This window comes from Aptenodytes patagonicus, chromosome 1 (genome assembly GCF_965638725.1).
Source record: "Aptenodytes patagonicus chromosome 1, bAptPat1.pri.cur, whole genome shotgun sequence".
Classification (NCBI taxonomy): domain Eukaryota; kingdom Metazoa; phylum Chordata; class Aves; order Sphenisciformes; family Spheniscidae; genus Aptenodytes; species Aptenodytes patagonicus.
The window spans coordinates 6,036,782-6,059,530 of record NC_134949.1 but is presented as its reverse complement, the minus strand read 5'-3'; the positions used below and the strand labels follow the sequence as shown (position 1 = coordinate 6,059,530).

At 40.1% G+C, this 22,749-nt stretch overlaps 1 protein-coding gene across 12 annotated transcripts in view; it reads right to left on the bottom strand.

Annotated features, from left to right (window-relative positions):
• CELF2 (CUGBP Elav-like family member 2) overlaps window positions 1–22,749 on the bottom strand; it is a 572,845-nt gene that overhangs the window by 25,889 nt on the left and 524,207 nt on the right. For all 12 annotated transcript variants that reach the window (XM_076351732.1, XM_076351031.1, XM_076350779.1 and 9 more), the window contains one exon: window positions 17,751–17,885. In XM_076351732.1, the coding sequence (XP_076207847.1) occupies window positions 17,751–17,885 (135 nt within the window). The remainder of the gene's footprint in view (window positions 1–17,750; window positions 17,886–22,749) is intronic.

The window sequence follows — 22,749 nt, the reverse complement described above, 5'->3', positions numbered from 1 at the left end:
ACAAACACAGAGCAGGTGCCTCAGTGATTCTTCCATTTGAAGTTGCAATGCAGATTATCTAGTTTGCCTAAATAATGACTTGGCATATAATCAATGTAAAATACTAGTTGGAGCACTGAAGCACCTCAGAAATCAGCGTTTTGTTGTTACAGCTATTTCTTCTGCTTAGCAGTGATCTGTCTCATAGATCCACTGGGACAATGCTTTTTCCTCTTTGGCTTACTATTTCTCTGAGGAGAAAGAAACTGAACAAATTGTGTGGTTTCCATTATCTTATTGAACATGGGGTGAACAGGAACAAAGGGAGCTCCTTTTGTTAGGGCACTTGTAAAGGACAGATCCAGCACCTCGCTGGGTGAAGTTTCCTGACAGATTCCACACCAGTCATCTCCTTCTCTTTGACTGAGGCCTGCATGTATGAAATGAAGATGAAGAAGGTGATGAGCTAAAAACTATCATAAAGGGACCATAAAAGGTCCAAGATATTGAGAGAGGTGAAAATTTCTCACAAAATGCTGGATAAAACCAACAGATGAAGCAATGGTATTCCTTGTCCCCAAAAAACTTAAAGGGAGATGAAACAAAAGTTAAAAGGTCCTACAAGACACGTGTGGAGGCTTAGGCCAGCTGAAAGTTTTTACCTCATGTGCTCCCAGAATACGTTGAAATCCATTTAGAGATAAGGACTATGCTTCTCCTGTCCTTTGCCCTTTTCTAGTTTCTTTCAACTAAAAAATTGTAAAATATATTGAACCAAAGGGAAAAAAGAAAAATCACATGCCTTGTGGTAACAGCAGATGACTGTACTACTTTGGGCGAACCTGTATAACTTTCCTGTGTCAGCAAAGCTCTTGGGCTCCACAACTGCTCAGAATAATGACAAAGGAAGTATAATTCACTGTCGGAATAGCGTTATTCTATATTTATGGCTTTTAGTTGTCCAGATGACAAAAACAGACTGGATGCCTACCGAAGTTATAAATTGGTTTTTACCAGGTTCCCCTGCCACCAAATAAACTAAAAGAAAACATTTCACAACTCCCTCCATCCTCCACACCAGAACATTGCTTCTCTGAATTGAATCACTTCATCATGCTGCTTAATAAACAGTAGTCATCTGTCTCCAGGTACGTAGGCAGCTTGATGTACGGAGCTGTAGTGCCACTAGGAATTGCCCTCTTTGTACTCCTGGTGCACCAGCATTTGGTGCAACAGTCAGGAAAACCAAAAGGCACCAAAAAATGTGCAAACAACTTAGTCTTCTGGTGTCACTCTGTATGACACACCCTCTATCCACAACATCTGGTGTATTATTTTTCTCTTTTGAGCTGGTTTTGGCTGGGATAGAGTTAATTTTCTTCATAGTAGCTAGTTATGGGGCTACCGGCTGGGGTTAAACCACAACATCTTTATACTGGGAATTTTATCCTTGCCTTCTTAAAATCTATATATGTCAGGGACTCAATGTGTTTCTGGGGTAGCATTAAGTGAGTTAGCTAATACTGAAGCTAGGGGGAGAGATTCAGCGGACTGGAGCTCCAGCCTGATGAATGCTGGCTGAATATACAACAGTTGACAAAGAACAGAGCTGCTTTTTACCAGCTGCGCTGATCATTCCCTTACAATGTTAAGCCCTGGATAAACATCAGAACATGACAGATAAGATTTTGTCTACTCAGAGGAACTTTTTCCTCTCTAACATTAGTCACTGGAATAAACTGACAACTTTCTCAAAGAGGCTGTTGCTCAATCAGAGACTATTGGCAGGAGTTACAGGGTTGAATCCTTTGGCTGTTGTTGCAAGAGTTCAGTCAAGATGTTCATCATATTCCCACTGACCTTAAAAATCTATTAATAAGTGAAAACAATATCACAGCATTGGATAAAGAGGTCAGTTTAGACTTGTAAGAGTAAAGAGTTGTCCTGTAACCTGTAGAAAAATCTGCCCTGTTTCCTGCAGATATGTTGCATGCTGGTCACCTGTTGCCTTCTCCATCCAGGCCACATACAGGGACTTTACAGAACTCTTTAGCATCTTCAACTATAAAAGGTGAGGTTAAAAATGTTTATTTTACTATTAGAGACCTTACTGTTTCTTCTTCATTGACCCCTCTATTCCCACATTTTTGTGTCAGTCTCATAGCCTTCCTCTTTTCTTCCAAACTCAACTCCGCTTTAATAAACATCCAGAAATCTTCAAATAATACAAATAATATTATCAAGAAGCTGTGAACTGGAGAAGCGTATGGCTGCAGCCTTCCCCCAACACACCCCCAAATCACTCCCAACCCCAGCCATTTGATCTTACTGTGCTTCCTCCATTTAATTGATGAAAATTTTGCTATCAATCAGCTTCATTATGAATAAAGAGACTTGGCCTTTGGTAAATATCTTCTTTAACAGAGCTCTCTCTGATACAGAGAACACATTTTCATTTGGAGTGGATGCTATACACAGCATAGATATTTGTGTTTAACTAGAAATGTTGCATTCATAGAGATTTTTAAGGCTGGAAGGAGCTGGCATTTTCAACTATTCTCCTCAACACATTTATTTCTGCCTGTAAAAAGTTATAGCACCTTTTAAGTCAGAGATTTTTTAATAGAAATCTAAACTAGCAATGAGCCATTTCCCTTTTAATTTAAATAACGTTTCAACACAATTCCCAAAAACTATGCCAGCCTAGAAAAACAACGGGTATTAGCATAGAAACTTTTGGCCATTCATTTGGCTAGATTATGTCCATAGAGTCATGATGATTTACATCATCTGGATTTACATCAGCTGGAAAACTAGATTCAGGATAATAGCATCTAGGAAAGGCAATGATGTGTAAATATTTCTTTGGCTTTGCTGTGCACACCATGGATGGGATTAATTTCCCCACCTTTGGCAGCCTCATCGTTAGTTTAAGCTAGTCTAGTCAAAACTATTGGAGTGTCTCTGAGGTTAAGAGTTAAGAGACCTCCAACTCAAACACCCTGCCTTTAGATTTCTATCTCAGGAAGGGCTGAATTGCCCTCTGGAAGTGCCCCTGTTTCCACTGATTGAGATGGTGAACTCAGAGTAGACATAGATCATTCAGAGAGGAAATGTGTTGTGGGATGGATCCTGCCCTTCCTGTCGGCCACATGTTGTGTTACAAGCCGGTGATCTGAAAGCAAGGGATCTGCTTTCATCCTGCACGCAGAACCAATGCCAAACCAGCAAACTCAGGAGTTTGAATGTAATCACCTCAATCAAATCTTGGGCTCAGAGAATTGCCTGATGCTGGGCAATTCTGAGCTAATCTGCAGAGGATGTGCATTTTTCTGCAAAGCACACCCTGTCAGAGAAAGGAGCTAGGCAGCATGGACTTACACAGTGCTACAGCATACAAAGTAGGGTGGCCTTGCACGAAAGCATGCAGGATGAGCTAATCTACTAGATGCTATTGATGCCTCTCCCACTTCTGCCTCAAACTTCTTGTGCTGCCCTGGATAAAGCACTCGCTATGTTTTTTGCTGCAAGACAGGGCTAATTCTTCTTCTTCCCAGTTGCTGGCTTGTCTCTTAGAAAGCCATATCTTGGAGGCACAGGCATATTCTTGTCATGCCCATTTACTTCCTACGCCTAAGACCAAGGAGTGCCCTTGAGAGGGCTTCTAGGTATACTGAAGAAAGAAAACCACAGACCTGTGTTCATCTGTAGTACAGCCTTGGGCAAATCCTACCCCTCTCATGTCTCAGGGCCAATTTATAAAATGAATCTTCTTCCCCAACAGAGGAGGTCAACTGGAGGGTCCAGGGAGGCTGCCTGAGCACTCGGTGATGAAACAGAGTACTAGATAAACACTCCCTCTCACTGTTGCTCTGAAGAAAAGGACCTATTCAAATCACACAGGTACCACTATGATTTAGCAGTGAGACTGTCTGCAGTGTGTAGTCGACCCCATTCTTTCCTTAATTTTTTTGGTAAATGTCTAAGTAATAAAGAACTCCAATGACTTCTCAGCAAAGTCATATACCACAGAAAAAAGGGGTCTCTTGGAAACTCCATACTCTACATGCTAACTTGGCACTATTTTATGGCTGGTGATACAAAGGCTGTGCACTCTCTCCATTCCTCTTGGCCTTGTCTTGTTCCCTTCCTCCTCTTCCAACACTGGCATGCTGTCTGGAAATGGTACACAGTCACACTGCAGGCCTGGGACTAAGGTATTAAGAATATCAAAGAGGCATTTCGAAGATTTTAAGTTAAGTTTCTTTTTGGAAATATCACTTTGGTTTTAGGGCAGGACTAAAGGAGAGAACGGGCAAAGAAAAGCAAGGGCAGCTTTAGCTCTTTGCCTGCATGGAGGTTTGCTGTAGACCTTCACCCACCCCATCCATGTGAAGAGAGCAGCTAACGTTTCTGGAGCAGAACCAGCTTCCTGGTGCTGCAGGACTTCAGGGCAGGTCCAAGACTGGCTTAACTACGTTGCGGCTTTCCACATAGAGATTCACAACGGTAACTGCGTCAGCCCTGCTGACAGCTTTGCTTTTAGGCAGCTCTCGGTTACACTCCACAATTGCCTGTCACTACCTAAGCACAACAGGAAGCTCAACGTTTACTTTGATATCAGCTACCTGCTTATCTGTGTTCTGGTCACACCCTGCTTAGTCAATTGTAGAGGATGTGCATATGTTTAAAAGCAAATGACACTGCTCGGCTGTGAACCACAACTTTGTTCTTCTTGTTTTACTTAGTGGAGAGTTTAAATAACTCAGTGTTCAAAGTACTTATTTTGCTCCGGTTAAGACGATACAGTAGTGCACCAGGGATCAGTATTACCCACAAATTTAAGGTTCAGTATCTCTATGACTTTAAGCATGAGAAGTTGCAGAGAAAACATGTTCTCTTTTGGGAGATGCTCCTGTCAAATCTGTATTGGCGATTGTCTGAGTCCAGAATCCTCTTTCTTGTACTGAATTTGGGTATATTTCTGATTTTCTGCTGCCTTCCTGAGCTCACTGACTCCAAGGACTAGATAAAATAGATCTGACTTAATCTGCTCCTGACTAAATGGCTGCCACTCAGAGGGACGCAGATGGGCAGAGTTGGCCAACAAGAACCTTATGAAATTTAACAAGGACAGATGTGAAGTCCTGCACCTGGGAAGGAATAAACACTTTCAGTAACACAGGCTGGGGATGGATGGGCTGGGGAGCAGCTCTGCAGAAAAGGACCTGGGGGGGTCCTGGTGGGAGGTGACCATAAGCCAGCAGCATGCCCTGGCAGCAAAGCAAGCCAACAGAATCCTGGGCTGTTGGAACAGGAGAAGAGCCAGGAGACCCAAGTGATTTTTCCTCTTTACTCATTAGATCACATCTAAATACTACATCCAGATTTGGGCTCCTCATTGCAAGAAAAACATTGATCAGCTGGAGGGAGTTCAGTGGAAGCCAGCAAGATGGTCAGGGGTTGGAGCACTCATCCTGTAACAAGCTGGGCTGGTTCAGGCTGGAGAAGATATGGCTTCAGGTGGACATAAAGCAGGCTCCCAGTACTTATGAGGAGGTCATCAGCTAGATAGAGCAGTAGTGCGTGGTGGGAGGACGAGAGGTAAATTGAAACAAGGAGGTTCAGTCCAGATATAAGCAAAAACATTTGTACCGTGAGGATTGTCAAGCACTGGAACAGATTACTCAGATTGCCCAGTCCATGTCCTTGGAGGTTTTCAAGACTTGACTGGATCAAGCCCTGAGCAACCTGATCTCACCTCACACCTGACCCTGCTTTGAGCAGGGGGTTGGACTATGGACCTCCTGAGGGACCTTCCAACCTCGATTTTTCTATGAACCTATGAAAAGTAGAACAGTGCAGCAGAAAAGTAAAAAAAGTCAGGTAACACTGAGGCAGAATAAAAGAAAGCTGAAGAATGAAGATGTGTTGGCAGAAAACTGAACAGGAGATCTGGCTTCTGTTATTGGGTCTGTTTACAGGAATAGAGGTTGACACCGAATATGCCACTGAACTCTTGGCTGTGCTTCTGATTCTAGTCTGCCACAACTACTTTGTGTGTAAAATTTCCAGGGCTAGATCTACATCTAACAAAAGGAGGTCCTGACCTTGGATGCTTCCTTGAGATTTTAGATTCCTTTTAGTTTCCTTTAGATTTAGCGATGTGCAACAGAAAATAAAATCATAGCAGAACGGAAAGAAAGGATATAAAGAAATTATGCAAAGAGAGTAAATGCAGTAAGAAAAGAAAATCAAAATTATTTCAATACTTCTAACATCTCCCCAGTCAGTGACATAGAAAAAAAATTATGAGTTGGGAACAAAAGGAAAAGAAATATTAAACCCAAAGTAGGAATCTCTAGTTTTAGCAAGCTGAATTTAAAATCTTTGTCTACTACCCAAAATCTCTTGGGTAAACAGAATATTCCATTGTCCCTTTGTTAGTACAAGAGGGATAATAAAGCTAAGAGACAACACTGGATTTAAGGATAATCAGATTAAGGCTGCATTCTCTGCTTTCTTTCTAATCTTTCGTTGCAAAAACCAACGAAGTTTGGAACAATATCTTGCAAACTGTATCTAAGCAAGATGAACACCTGCTGGCCTGAGTGAAAGACTAAAGATACTGGACAAAGTTTAGTTGTGTTGGACAAAGTCTATGCAAAGCTTCCAACTTTGGTCTGATTTACAACATCTTATTTTGGTTGTGGTACTCTCTTAAACAGAGAAGAAAGGCACCCAACTGTAGGAGGTTCTTATGTAGCGGGGAATCTGGACCACTGATCTGGTGTTATGCAGGATTCTGGCCAGATCTGATCTTACACGTTTAAGATCAATTGATTAAGATGTGTTTTCTTTCTGTAGCGCTAACAACTGGTTGTTTTAAAGAGATGGACGCCAAAAACCTTCTCCTAAACTTGCGAATTAAATGTCTCCTATGGAAAAGAGGAGTGATTCAAGTATAGTAATGATGAAGCTTATGAAATGAGGATTATAAACATGGGTGTGGGGAGAAGTGGGTAAATCAATCACACCACCCATGTGACATTGCTCTCAGGAATTTGCAGTTGCGTTTCTGTCTGAAATGAGCACACTCCGTGGGCTCTGACTGCATAAGGAACATTTTAAAGGGGAAGAATAATTAAGCGATGACAGAGGCATCATCATTATTAGATAATCACAACCCAGGGGCATTAACAAACGTTGAGTGTCTCTAATCCCATGGGGTCTAATTATTCTGTGATAATAACCACACCTCCAAGTTTTAATTTATACTTGTGGAGAATCTGGAGGGGAGGTGGGGGAAAGGGGGGCATTTTAATATTTTTGCTGAAAGAAGATGCAGTTGGCCTTTCAGAAGGGCTCATCAGTATTCTGATCTAACTAGCATGTGTGATTGGCATTAAATTGTCTGCCCTTTACGGTGATCTCCAGCCAATCTGAGTATTCACCCTTGCACAAACCAGTGGTCTCCCAGTCACTAACATAGCACCAGCATGCACCGGTTCTGTTTCTTGGGGCAATTTTTGGCAAAGGAGAGGTGGATTTTCCTAGTCTGGGGAGGTTAATTCTCCGTAAGGTCCTCTGGCAAACACATGACCATTTGGGGGGAGAGAGAAGTAAAAACTTGCTCATTTTCTGGTATCTTGGAAATGCTGTCTGACATGTCAAAAAGGATGATTCTAGTAAGTTTAAGTGCTCTGCCTGTGCTTGGATAGAATAAAGTAAAAGTGACAGACGCACTCCAGGGAAAGAGCACCAGAAAAGCAAGAGAGCAAGAAAGAGTCAGGGGAAAACAAGAATGACAATATAGAAAGACATATACTAATATCACAGCCTTTCTCAAATAAGTCAGTGTCCCTCTTCTTCTTCATTACTCACAGGTGAACAACTCCTATGAAAGATTTTCCATATTTTCTCAGGGTACAGGAAAAGAGAAGCACCGGTGAGGAAAGGAGGAAGGGAAAGCAGCATACACTCAACATCTGGTCGCTTCTGTGTGGCTGGGTGAATGCACGTGCAAATGAGACTAAGCAAGACAGAGCGGCAGAGGGAGAGGAGGAGAGGAGTCTTTCCCCATGGCGATCCTTTTGGCTGAAGCTGGCTTTCTGAAAACAGCTTTATATTTTACAAAGTCCTTTGAGTACATTCACTTATACAAGAAAAAAAGAAAACAGGGAGGTGAACAAATTCATTCAAATTCTTTGCAAATTCAGTAGAAGGCAAGATCTTCAAGAACTGGAGACTAACCTTAGGCTCATAAATCCATACTCTTCAGTAGTGCATGGGTCTTTGAGAGCTAAGGAAGCTCTGTGAGCTTGGGACAAGTGAAAATCAGGGTCACTTATCTTAATCACTTATGTAATTTATGTTAAAGCCTAACTTGACATTTCTGATTGTCTTCAAACTACAGTGTCTACACCGAGGATCTTCCACAGCAGTGCAAAGAAGGAGGAGAAAACAGAGCATACAAAGGTACTACAGGTATGGCAGACAAACCTATCAGCTGGCTATTTTTGTAGTTTTCTAGTCTTACATTCCGTAAGTTTCCTCCAAACTTATCTATCCAGCAGAAGGTATTTTAGGAAACAAGGGGTTATTGATTGGGCATATCTTTGTGAATCTAGGTTATTGTGTTTAAGGGTACATTTTCCTGTGAGATTATGAAGATGGAGAGAGAGAGAGAGTAAAAAGCAAGTTAATATTCTGGGCCAATTCCATACTGATGCTTCTGTTTTGTTTAAATGTATTGCTCAGTGAAGACCATCCACCTCTAGTGTAAACTACAAGTCATATATCCTTTTTCAGCACTGTGCCTGCAACATATCATGCATTCTTCCCAGCAGACCACAATGATAAATTGCTTTTGGTTTTGGGTGGGACGTACTTTAAAGAGAGGCTGGGGAAGAGAATAATAGGGCGCAGTGGACTGGTTTGGGTTAAACTTCATAGCTGCCCATTAGATATTTCCAACTGTAACTCAAACTGAAATCAAACCAAATTGAAACCCCACAATATGAAGAAAACAAAGAATAATTACTGAGCATTTATGACTCTGTTTTACTCAGTGGGGCCAAGGGCTGTGGCCTGTGTTCATCAAAGCACCACTGAGTTCACATCAAAACCAGAGCATTAGCATTTCTACAGGGAACTTCCAGCTGTGCTCTTGTGTTTATTAGTGCTATCTCACACTATTTGGAGCGAGCTATTGCTCAGGGACTTGTGCCCTGATGCTGAATTGACCTCCATGTGGAGCCACTTCAGCATACAACCACTTCTAAATCACTTTCCAAAGAATTTCTGATCTAGAATCAATAAGGCTCTACTTGAGGCCAGGATCTCCTGCCTGGAGTACAGGTTTCTTCACGCTGCCCCCCATGTGCCTGCAACATCTTTGACATACTTTCACCACTAAGTAATAACAAACAACAAGCAGCAGCATCTCTCCATAAAAAAAGTGTCGTTAGAGTCCAAGGTAAGCAATGTTTTTGTTGCAAGAGTGCTAATCAATCACATGCATATATGGCAATTCAAATTCTAGTACATGGGAGAGGATGGCCTGATTCATCTTCATTTTCACGCCTCTAATACATCCGTCTTAAGATCAGGTAAATAGTCCTTAGGAGGTGTTTGTCTTTCCATTGCTGCAAGATGGGCCTAAAAGATTTGTTTACTTCAGATACTTAGGAGTCCTATCCAGAGTATTTTAGAATAGAGATAAACTATATATTGAAAATTTGAGTCTGTAGGTAAAGGAGTTATTAGTCCAGAAAGTGCATGAATAATAATTTCCATGGAAGAAGGGATTTTTAGTGGGGTGTACAAGCACAACCTCATTGTAATAGCACACCACAAGATATAGTCATTCACCTCTGTAAGCTGCAGAACTCGTGGATTATCTTGTGTCATGTAGAATTACTCAGCCAGGTCCTTTGCAGACCATTTGTAAAGTCATATGTAGTTCAATGTGGCACTTGCTCTTTTCATTCATATTGCACATTTTTGTTCTGTGAACAGCAAAGGCAGTCAAGGGTTTACTTTATTTGGTTTTAAACTCATGCAGTTGTTGGAGATATTTTTGTTTGGCCAATGCATAAAATAAATCAGCAGCCCCATATTCAAACAACTAGCTCTTTTCAGACAATGCTGAAACAATTATGTTAAAGACATTAATAAACTGTAATTCCCATTATGTTCCACAATTTATCCTGCCTTAGGAAACAGACCATGAGTATCCATGGACACGTGCACAATTCAGTAGGGTTGAAGGAGCAGTGCTGGCAGTAGTAAACCTTAAATAGTTGAAAGCTCCTTCAAGTGCAGGAGTTTTGCTAAGATTTACATTGTTTCCTGAATATTATGAACTCCAGCATTTTCTGGGCTTGGAACTTCTGGTAAGATATATAGCATATATGCTCACATATCTACCTGTGTAGCCAAGCTGATAGTATCATGTTTCTTTAGTGGAAAACAACTCTGAATGAACTTGAAATAGCACTTCCAACAGAAAGAAAAATAGCCTTTTTTACAAACTGTGATTCTTGTGGCTTGAAATAGAGATTAAGAGTGGGGTAGAGACACTTACAAAATAAAATGTATTACAAAGCTTTATTTGTATACTGCAAGCAAAGTAAATCCTGAAATGTCCTAAGGCAATGGATTTCATACTTTAGGAAAACTATAATGTACTAATGTTTAAAAAACAAACATGTCTCCTGTTGCATTAGATCCTACTAATCCATGGTTTAGTACTGTACGCTGTTTCCTAAAAAAAAAAAAAAAATCCTAAAAAACCCCCCAAAGATTTAACTAGCACAATGCTTCACAGAAAAATATGCACGCATTTCTGTCCTTCAGCATACAACTTTGGTATTTATGCAATTCTGAGGAAAGAGTCAGAGATTTTTCTGTGCCAAAAATTCATAAAACGGTAACGCTTATTCTAAAAAAGAGGCAAGGAGCTTTTGCAAAACGTCACTTTCTGCAGTTGTCAGGCAGCCTCACACTTCTTCACTGACAGGTTCTGCCCACCCTAAGCCCAGTCGTTTAGCAACCGAACTTCCCTAAGATCCTTTAGGCTGAATTGATACACCTGTTCAGAAACCAGTTTGCTAGGAGAATATACAAAGACCTGTTACATTTTAAGGGACAAACCTGCAAACAGGTCATTCTGGTTAATTGATGGCCTGTCTGCTGCCATGGGCATCCTTCAGGTTATCGCTGGCTCGGTTTTCCAAATGAGGAGACCAGGGAGAGACACCGCTGTTCCAGGGAGGCTCCGTGGGAATTCATCACCCTTCACCTCTCCTTTTACTGCACTGGGACTCTGGGAGGTTTTCAGCCACAATTCCTACTCTTTTCCTCTTTAGGCATTTAAGACATTTTGACACATTATTAAAAATACAAATATAGGTCAAAAATGCATGCCCAGTTTCCTATTTTTGTCTCCAACATGTGCGTTTGGATGCCTGCTTAAGGGTGACCTAATTATCAGATGGGCTTAGCAAGCAATGTATCTCTCCAAGAAGTAGCATAATCTCTGGGCACTACGAGCAGCCAAAATCAATTCACTTATTTAGGAGCCTAACCACAGACTCAGAAACTTAACACTATGTGGGTAAGCCCAGCTGACACACAACAGTTCAGAAATATACTTCTCCCATCACAAATCTCCTTGAACTAGGCAGTCAAGTGACACGCACTGGGTGGTGGGCATGCAAAGGCAAGATCTTCTTCCAAGGCTTCCTTGCAAACACATACTTTTAAAAAATTGGTGCGGAGATCAGGGTTAAGGCATTAGACTGCTCCGTGCTCAGAGCACTAAGATAATGGTGCTAATAATAAGACTAGATTTAAATATAAATTTGAAAATCATACACTTGGATTGTTTAAGAATCCATCCAGCTGAGGTATGTGTACTGTACGTACACTGTATGTATAAACCTTTTAAGATATGCGTTACATTTATCAACTGTATCTTTATCCTAAAAATAATGAACATTATGCTAGGAAAGTTTCCTATGTACTTCAAAACTAATAAAGCTTATTTTAAATGATTTTATAATAATGGTACCTTATTTTAAATGATCTTATAACAATGAAACCTGCATTAATTCCACATGAAATGGTACAAAAATAATCAATTTGTACTACAGTATGAAGAGTGCCATTCTGCATTTTAAGCCGATCTTTTCCGACATGAAACATCTACCTCAATTCACTCTTTAGCAAACTGTCAGACCTTCCTACACACCTACTGGTAGGGTTATTTTTGGATCATCCTGGAAGCAAATCACAGCTATCTCAGTGGGTGTGCTGGCCTCTAACAAAATGTCACGGTGGCAGACTTGCACCGCTGATTGGAGAAAAACGTATTGTACTGAAGTGAACAAAAAGAGAATCTTCTAAGAAAGATTATTTGAACATTCTTCACTGCTTCTTAGCTGAAGCATCCTGTATATTCTACAAAATCTCTAACATTTCAACAATTGTGTTCACAACATGAATACCTTCAACTAACAAAGACAATCTTCGTGCTATATTAGGGGGTAGAGAAAATAACGAACCATGGACGTTAACTATAAGTTATAATTCTCTGCTTTTAGCAGGGGGAATGGATGAATTAATTCTTACAGGACAGGCAATGTAAGCAGTTTTTTTTCTCTTTTTCAGTTCATTCTATACTTCACAGACTTCCTTTTTTGGGGTTGTTATTCTTTAATGTCAGCATCTGTCTGAAAATGAGTATTTTTAGACTTTTGTGCTTAGGAGGGCTTTTTTTTCAACATAAGAGTTAATGGCTGAATTCTGATATAATATGGCAAAAGCTGGGCTGGATTTTAAGAGGTCCTTAAAGAAAAAGGTCTTACTTTCTACACTGACAGTATTTTCTTGCAGGAAGATTTCTTCCTAGGTTTACACAGCAGATAAACTGAAGCATGAATAGCTAGTTCAGCTGTGTGAATAAATAATAGTTTAGAGAATCAAATAATCATGAAAATGTCACAGAAAAGCAAGGCTCCTAAGTCTGAAACTGAATTAGCTTCTGGTTTAGCAATTCTATCCCCCCACAGCTCAGAAGTTATATTGTGTATGTTTATGCAGATAAATTTGGATGCATAATTAGATGTTTCGTCTCTTCATTTGCACATAGAAGGGCTTTCCTACTGGCTACTGAAAAAACATTTATGCATGAATTTTAAGAAACAAAATTGAAATGAGCTCACAGAGCCTGTGGAATCTCCATCCTTGGAGATATTCAAACCTTGATTGGACACGGCCTTCACCAGCCTGCTCTGAGTGGTCCTGCTGGGAGCAGGAGTCTGGAGTAGAGACCTTGGGAAGTGTCTACCAACCTATGTGATTCTGTGACTAACATTATGGCATTAAACAATAAAAACCTGTGCAATGATGGAGAAGGGCAAGATGACAAAGTAAGCTGGTGTCTGAAACCCAGCTTCCATATTCTTCCTGTGAGTACAAAACATTTTCCTGCTGTTGCTTAACATCAGTCTGCAAAAAGATCAGGAGCTTCACAGCTCCTGGTATCAGGAATTTTTTTACAGTGCCGTATCAACCTTGTACCACTCAGGACAGTCAGAATAAACATTATTATCCTTGGGAAAATTAGGGTAGCGGGTCAACTGAGGCAAATTAAATGTCAGACAGTGTTAGAGGCAGATACTCTCATCCTGAGCTTGTATGTCCCTCCTTCACATCCACCTCCAGGCCTTCCCACCACCCACTGAATTAAACATAAATCTCTGCAGCCTCCCTGCGAGCTCTTTGCTAGTCGATCCATTTGCAGGACATGTCAAGGACAGTCTCTGGAGGAGAGAACAAGGTTCCTGACACTCAGCTGAGATTCATCCTGCCTAAATTGAGAAATTTACAGTGTCGATACCTACACCTGAGGTAGTGCCTCCAAAATCCCTTCCCAGTTAATGGGAAATACAAACTTCCAAGGCCCAACCAAAAGGGAGTTGAGACAAACTGGCTCAGACAACCTGCAGTCAAGTAAAAGCTACCCCAGCCCAAATCCTTACGTTATGAAATACTACAGGTACCTGCCTTTAAAACAGGAAAGTATTCTAAGCAAGTGAAATGAAGAGAAAGTGAAGAATTAATTAACTAAATAGAGGTGATTAAAGTAAACAAAGGAAACAATTATCATATCAAAATAAAAGACAAGAAAGATGATTAAATGAGTCTTCAAAAGACCCGTGAGAAACTCATGAAAGACATAATATGCATTTACCTGGTTTTTATTCTTTCATGATTTCATTTTCATTTTTATTCACTACCATCTGATAATTGCAAGAAACAGTTACTTTAACCATGGGCAATTTAAACCATTTTAATTTTTTTTCCAGGGCCAAGAGACAAAAGAACCTATTTATTGCCTGAGGGGATTTTTACTAAAATGAAAGCTTAATCTTTCATGTTTTTTTAAGCAAAGGCTTTTAAAAAATAATTTCTAACAATGCTGTAGGGAGAGACTTCCATGGGTATGCAAAATTGAAATTATAAATTCACAATTATAAAAAAATTAATAGTTTGGGGGATTGCATTGTCTCTGTTCTTTCTGAATGAATACTGTTTCAAGCTTAAGAGAAAGTATTTAGCGCATGGAGAAGAATGAGTGTCCTTAGACTCTCTCGCGGTCAAAGCTATTTAGTAAGAATGCATGAGAGAAAGATCACTGGAGTTCAATTTGTTTGGAAATATGTGATTGTATGAACCTTGAAGAAGGAGTTTCATACAGATTGAACAGTCATTATTAGATGCTGAATATTTTTCTTTTCTTTTTGAGTGTATTGCAAGTAGAAGCCAGCAGCAAAACTTGACACGCTCAAATATCAAACGCCCTGTTGGTTCCTCAGTTCCTGGCCTGTTTTTCTGTGTTGCCCATGCATCAAAGTTGGCCTGACCACCATCCCTCCAGAACAGTTTGATGCACCGAAGGTTGCTAAATCTTATCTACGTAAAATAAAGCTGCAAGGTGAATTTTAACTGAAGTAGCCACCTTCTGGGGCTCTTATGACACATGTCTACAAAGGACAGAACAAGAGCTTTTTGTCAAAGATTGATTCAGAAGAGATCTTCAGGAGAGATACAGTTATATATGGGTAGAAACATGGATATGATTTATGTGGCTGCCATGGTTTAAGGCATATTAGAAGTACATGCTCATGCCCACCCCTGTTCCATGCAGTGTTTTGGCTTTCACAGCATCAAAAGGATTAAATTTAAACATGTACCTTTGCACTCTCCTAAATTTGGGCAGTTTTCTGAACCGAGAAATATTAATTTAACGCATTACCTGGAGAGACACAAACATTTCTTCCTGGGCTTAGTGCAGGCTTTGAAATCAGACAAAATATTTTACACTTATGAAACACAACAAACGGAAGTGTTCTATTAAAAGAAAACTAGACCAAAAAAAATACTCTCAAGGCCTCCAAATATCCACACATTGAAAGGCAGATTTAAATGTTTTCTGCCAACATATTTCAAGTTTTAATGGAAATACTTTGAGCTACTATGAAAAGCTTTATCAAAATAAATTCATTTTCCATAGAGCAGAGAAGAATCATTGAAGATATTATTCAGGTTTACAAAATATTTAATAGGGTGGAGAATGGGGAACCAGATAAGAAAGGTTAAACCGAAGGACATTTTAACAAGGCTTGATTTTAGCCTTGGTTGTGCAACATAAATTGGTCAATGGACCTACCAGATATAGACTTTCTCTTCGACACACCAAGCTGTCTAATATTAGAAACAGTTGTGTACAGCTACTATCTATAAGGCTTTCAAAAGCAACTGTCATTCTGAATGCACTATTTCAAAGGCTAAATGTACAGAATTTTTTGAAAATAACACATCTTCAATGTATTAGCCAAAATCATTAATCTCTTTGGAAAAACCTTGGTATCTGCTCTACAATACCACCCTCAGAAATACTAAGCTCTAGTTATCCCAAAGAAATATCTGCCCAGCCCAGCTGAAGCACCTTTCTAACCATGTGCCTCCGCAGACTTGGACATCAGATGAAACCACCTTCCAGGTACTCAAGGAGCCTCGAGATCAGGTTAAAAGAGGGAACAGCAAGTCAGCCAGGCTGAATAAGAAGATTGTGTTGGAGAGGGAGAGAGGAAAATGTGGACCTTAAGGATGAATCTGAGTCCTGTGCTAACACAGCAGGACAAAGAGCACGACAGAAACATGCTGCTGCCTGAGGTTCTGGTGCCACTTTGCTGCAGAGCAGCAATGATAAGGAAAGTTCATTTCCAGCCCCTCTGCACCGCAGTGCACTACGTTGAGTTGCCCTGAGAAGTCTTGTCAGCATGGCTCAAGAAACGCTGAGCATGCTTTGGGAGGACAGGCTACTCAGGCATTTAACAGCTAAACTGCAGAGATTTTACAGAGCATGCATGAAATGCAACATCTCTGCTTCTATAAATGGGTGACGTTTAGACATGAGTAGCACAGAAGCACTGACACCAAGACAAGCCTTTTGCAAAGCCTTAAGCCCCAGCTCCAGGACAGAGGGAAGAGATTGCTCAGGTTTAAAAAAAATATATCAGCAAACCAAAATTATTTCCACCCTATCTGCTCAGAGGTGTTGTGAATGAGTATTATTTTTAGGTCGAGATGAAGCTCACTCCAGAAACAGGAAAATGCTGCACAAACTTAGTATTAGCCAAGCTGCCTTCCATTTAACCTCTCCCCCAAACAAACAATGAAACTGTAATATAACGGGAAGCGTTGGCCAGCTTTAACACCCGGCACCACACTCGGTCCCAGTTCTATTGTGCAGTGAAGACTGTTTTCCTTACTGATGAGCTCAAACCGTCTGCCATGAATTACTTTTTCATGGGGAATAAATACACACTTAAACAAGATTAAACACAAATGTTCTTTACTGGTGTCTAAAATAATATGAATGTTTTTTAGAACAGCAATAAACACACTTCATGATGCAAATAATTACACCCTGCAGCCTTTATGTAAAGACAAGCGGCTGGAATCTTGACTCAGCTACATCATTGTAAATCCAGAGTAACTACACTGAATCAACAACTCTCTCCGTGGATTCTGGAGATGCTGAAGTGTTACTGAACTCTGGATTTGCCCTGATTTCTCTCTATGGTTTTGCAGACATGGGACGTGCATGGCTGAAAGTCTACATGGTGGTCATGGAGGCACCACCACCTCTTATCCTGTCCCTTATTCCCCCATAAATCTGTCTTCTGCTTAGTCCAATGAAGTCAGAATCTGGCTATGTATTCCTTGTGCATCTGATGTCACCTCTGTAACTGTACTCTCGGTTAGGACCAGAACAAAGCTCAACTGAGGCTACAGCAATCTGGGAATCAAAGATCTGTCTCTCAGGGATTAAAAAGAACCACCTCGGTTGATTTTTCTGTAGGATGGGAAGGACTGACTCATGTTCTGAATTCTTTCTGAAAAGTACAATTTAGCTTAAGTTTCCCATGCAATTGTAATTTTCATGTAAAGTTTCGTGAGATGAGTCCATTAGGCTTTAATGGCCCCTGAAATGAGTCTGGAAAGGTGAACACGCCCACCTTGGGCCATGTGAAAAATTAGTTATTTGCTTAAAAATACCAGCAACAAAAATGTGTTAAGCTATTAAAAGGGTCTGTAGAAATTATATGAGCACACAACATGGAATCACTGTTGTAACTATCATCTTCCCATTTATTCCCATTTTTGTACTTTGAAAGCAAGCACTCTGCTCTTACCGGGACTTGTGAGGGCTCCCAGAGCACCAGTCGTTGTGGAGAGAGGATTTGCATTGGTGGTGGTAGCTGAGGTTTGGGCGGCGGCTGCTGCGGCTGCTAAAGTTGCCAAATTCTGTAATTGTAAAGCGTTCATGCCTGTGTGGAGAAGCAATAGGGTTAATGAAAATATGTAATTAAAAAAAAAAAAAGCTATTTTCCATGGACATGGAGCTTTGGATGTACCTTGCCAAGAGATTCAATTCTTCTTTTCATTCCCAAGACATCTATAATCTCGGAACCACCTCTTACAGTCCCCAAATAGCATCTCTCACCTCTCTACCTTTGAGTTGAGAGAACACAGCAAAGGCACCAGCCTATAGTTCAGGAAAATTAAACCTGGTTTGTGCCTCTTCTATAAGGGAAGTGTAGAATTAAAAGTCATTTAAACTCTGTGCGAAGCCCAGGCACAATACTATTTCCTGACACAACAGGAGGTGTAAAGAAGATAACTAACATTTAAAACACATTCAGGACAGGGTCATATAATTGGGATGAATACAATTTGTTTCCCATGTCTCCTCTGAATGTATCTACTAAGGCTACACTGTGCAGTAGCCAATAATTGTGCTGATTTTCCTTTTGATGTTTCATTTCTAAAAACACATATGAACTAAGAACATCAGATTAGTATCAGTCTGATCACAGAGCCATCATTGAGGTAGGGGCTTTCAGGCCGTAAGCTCTGGACTGTGATATCAAGTCTACTCAGTCATCTGTCACTTCATTGTTTTAGAAGATGTGGGGGAGATATACCTGCATTTCAATGAGGACCTTCAAGAAATGCATGCATTTAAATAGCAAAGGCTTTAATTTAGATGGCAAGTAAAAAAAGGACAAACAAAAACCAGAATTTATGTTAAATGGAAAAAAAGATGATTAAGGAACAGCAAATGGCATTCATTTGACTTAAATCAGAGGGACAGGAGTCTGCTTCTCCAGAGGCCTTCAAAAGTACCTACCTTTTACCTTGGACTACACAAAGTACTTAGGCACTTACTCTAAGATGAACTGCTTCAGTAAGAGACTAAAATGCAGATACAAGTTAAGTGCTAGCATTAACCAGACTGGACCCTTCTCAGGATCCTTTGAATAAGATACAACTGTCCACAGGGGCGATGATCAGACGGGGTGTCTACATACAGACGTGAGAGAGATTGTTTGTATGGCAGTGAGGGTTCATCCTTTTTGCTTTGGACACATGAGGGAGATCGGTGCATGCTGCTTGAGCCCTCAATAGAATTGACAAAGTGCACAAAACCCCCATAAAATACTAAAACAGTTTCATAATGTCCTTGTAGTCCTGATAATATAAGTACACACAAAATGTTAGGTGGTAGGAAGAGCAATACCTTTTTTAGACCAAGTGATAGAGCTGGGAAGACTGTATGAGTTTTGGGGAACACCCAAAGAAGACTCGAGTGCCTGGAAACTTGTCCAATTTTTTCTGAACGTTAGTTTGTCTAACAAGAGATACTACTTCTCCCTGCACACTTTGTTTCTCAAACCAGGGGAACTTAACAACAACTTGGAGAAGATGAAAAAAAAAGAGGTTAAACGTAATACTTTGTAAGTATATTTGAGAAGAAAAAAAGTGCAATGAAGGAGAGGTATTTTCTAGGAACTGAGAACTCCTGCAATAACTGAGAGTGATATTACTTTCAAATGCATGTGTTGCAGACTCAGGTTGGTACAATCAATGAGACCCATAAAGAGGTATTCTCACTGTCCCAGCATCAGGAACTCTGAGGTGAATCTTGATATAAACATCTCTTTGTGAATAAATCCCCAAATTTAAATACAGCATGTTCCAACAGGCAGGTCAGGTCTCAGGTGAGCACCTAGCATGACTGAGGCTCTAACTTCTGTGCCTCAGTCAAATGCCCAAAGTCAGCTCAGATGTTGGTGCTTTTGAAAATGTGACACAATGACTGTGTTAGGCATAAGGTTTTAGTTGATCCAAGATCCACCACTTTGCAGTCTGGAATCTACACAACACACCTGGAGGAATTACGTGACCAAAAAAGCTCTTTCAGGTTTCTTTTGGAGGCTAAGTTTTTTCTCAAACCCTACCAACCCAAACTATTTTGCAAGGTGCAATAAAGCTACCCTAGTCACAAGTCATTATTAACCTAGACAATTAGGTGTAACTACTAAATAAAGAGGTCACGGGTCATTGTTGCAATTTGGTCAGTCTTCTAAACGAGCTCTTACAAAGTTTAAGTGCTTAAAATACAAAGATAACTCTCAAATGGCAAAACGGTACCTTAATTACATGGACATTTTATAAATATGAAAGAATTAGATATTGGATACCCAAATGAAGAGAATAAAACTGCTTAAAACATCTCAAATCTTGAACAAAGTCATCTTCTAAAGCAGGAAAAGTTGACTGGATATTTTTAAAACCTTTTATTTTTACTATCAGTCTAAAACTAAATTTTGGAAACAGCATCATATTAACGAATAAATTTCTGAAACCAGAGATGGTAAGGAAATTCCTAACAGTTTTCAAATCTTACCTCTGGTTTAACTTGAGAACTTTTCAGTCAAAAAGTACAATTCAGATAGAAATTCAGGTAGGATCTTTTGCTAGCATAATTTTAATTTATTTTTTTTAATTACTCAGTTAACCTACTTGCTTGCCTCAGGTGTAAAATTCTTTTTTTTTTTTTTCCTGTTAAAAAATCCTCTTTCTTTTATAGTAAGATTCTGCAGATTATTGCAAACAGGATTTTAGGAATGGAGAAGACTCAAGATGGGGTCCAGCTCTTCGCAAACAAAGCAGACAGTGGTTCTCAAAATGAGATATGGAATCCATTTTCATCCTGGATTGATATTTGGTCCTCAAATATCGTTTACCTTCCTCTTTCATAAGAAGTGTAAGTAATTCAGCAAAGAATATCCAGCAAACATTGCTGGTCTTCACTGAGGCCACATTTCATGCCATTCTGTAATGGAGATTTGGTAAAGCAGTGGGTTGCTCTCTACCGTGGCAGCATGGTTTTCTATCACCCACTGGTTAGTTATTCATCAGAAGGATCAGTCATAATCAGCTTATATTTCTTCTGTGGGGAGGTTTCCACTTTGGACTTTTAAACAGCACACATGGCAGGAGTAAATAATAGCGAACAAATACAGAATGGTACTAGAGGAGAGACTGCAAAGCAGCTTCACCTAGATGAAATCCCACGTGCTTCTGGAAAATGCATGGACTTTTCTCCAAACCTCAGTTTAGAAGCAAATGGATTTTGAAGTAATTTAATACTGCTTTTTCTATTGCATTTTATATGCACGGCTTTGTCCATGCATGCAAGGCTGCAGAAGGCTATAAGCATAGAGGGCTGTGAAGCTGGAAGGCAGCATACACACACTGTACAGCACTCAAGGAAAAGTACAGCAGGCAAGACAAGGTCAACAGGCAGTGGAACAAACAAGTGCTCTCTCTGGGCTTGCGAACCACTGTCGTGTCTGTGTGGATGCAAAACAAACACCAGCATTGCCTCATCCCACAAAAACATTTTTTTTTATAGTGGGACATTTCCTGTGGAAGCACAAGAGGAACCCATCAACTTGACGAAAGAGTTTCAATGCCAAAAAAAGATTAAGAAGAGCTAGGCAGTGACGAAGTCGTCTCCCCACCCAGTCTGTTTTACTGTAGAGGTGACTAAAAGACACTGGCCACAAACCAGCTCTGCAGATGTTATAGGGTGTCAGCTTTGGTGCCTTCAGGAAAAAAGACTGCTTGCTGTTGTCACACATGCGTAAGAGAAGGACAGCAAGGAGCCCCGCTGAATTGAGCTCCCGAATGTGACTGTCAGCCAGGACTCATGGCACACACCATCATCCAGCATGCTCTAGAGCTGATTGTATCAACAGGTTTATTGCTTAATATGCATCCTCTTTAGGATCCTCTGCCTGCTCAAACATATAAAAAATAAGTCCTGTCATCACTGTTCCACATTCCCCAGGCATTTTACCATCTCTGCTCCTTCTTTATTGGTTTCTCCTGTCAACTTGTCAAGTGCGTCAACATCCCACTTGCTAGGACAAACTTGGAGGAGGGAAACCAAATGCTCTCAAGTCCCAGACCCAAAAAGTAGTTTGCTTTCAAATGGGGATTTTTGGTTCAATTGAATTTTAGCCAAGGTATAGTTCTGTGGGACTAATCTGCTCTCTCATTCTCTCCCCTTTCACACACTGTCTTCACACATTTCACATCCTACAGCTTTTTGAAAACAGTCCCAAATCCCGCAACAGAGCTGGACCGCACATGAGTAGATTGTTTTTATTTGAAAGTGCTGCTCACTCAGCAAATGCACCTCTCTGAAGAAATGCAAATCGCTTAACGCTGAAGAACAGCCTCATAGGCAGAGCTGCACATGAAAAATGAAAATCCCCTTGTAGGGGAAAAAAAAAACTTCTGGGTAAGGAATAATTCTTGATCTTCATGACGGAGACGATGTTGGGAATTAACGGGAAATTATTAAAAAAACCAGAATCACAATACAGTTTGATTCCATTTTTAATAACATGTATTTACCAATGTGCTATCAGCTTGGCAAATATTCAAGATTGCAAGGAAATTCAACTTTCATTTTGTTATTTGGCAGATTAAAAAAAACAATTAAACTATGTACAAAACAGATGCACAGTATGCCTTGCTTGAAACTTAAGATTTTTTAAAAAAATATTTATAAGGATAGGGGCATGAAAATTTAATTTAATGTTCACCTTAGGTAATTTTGTGTCTTATTGTTCACAGCAATTACCATAAATCTACATATCAATAAGCGAGAACAGATGTCAGTTGTTACAAGTGCTTGCCAATCAGGCCTGTTAAAAAGTGACAGATGGATGGTGATAGAACATTCTCATAAGGCCTATTAGCACATTCGCAGGAAATTTTTGTAGTGCTGCACAGTCACAGATGCAGTTCTGTGAAAACACGGGGAAATTTGAG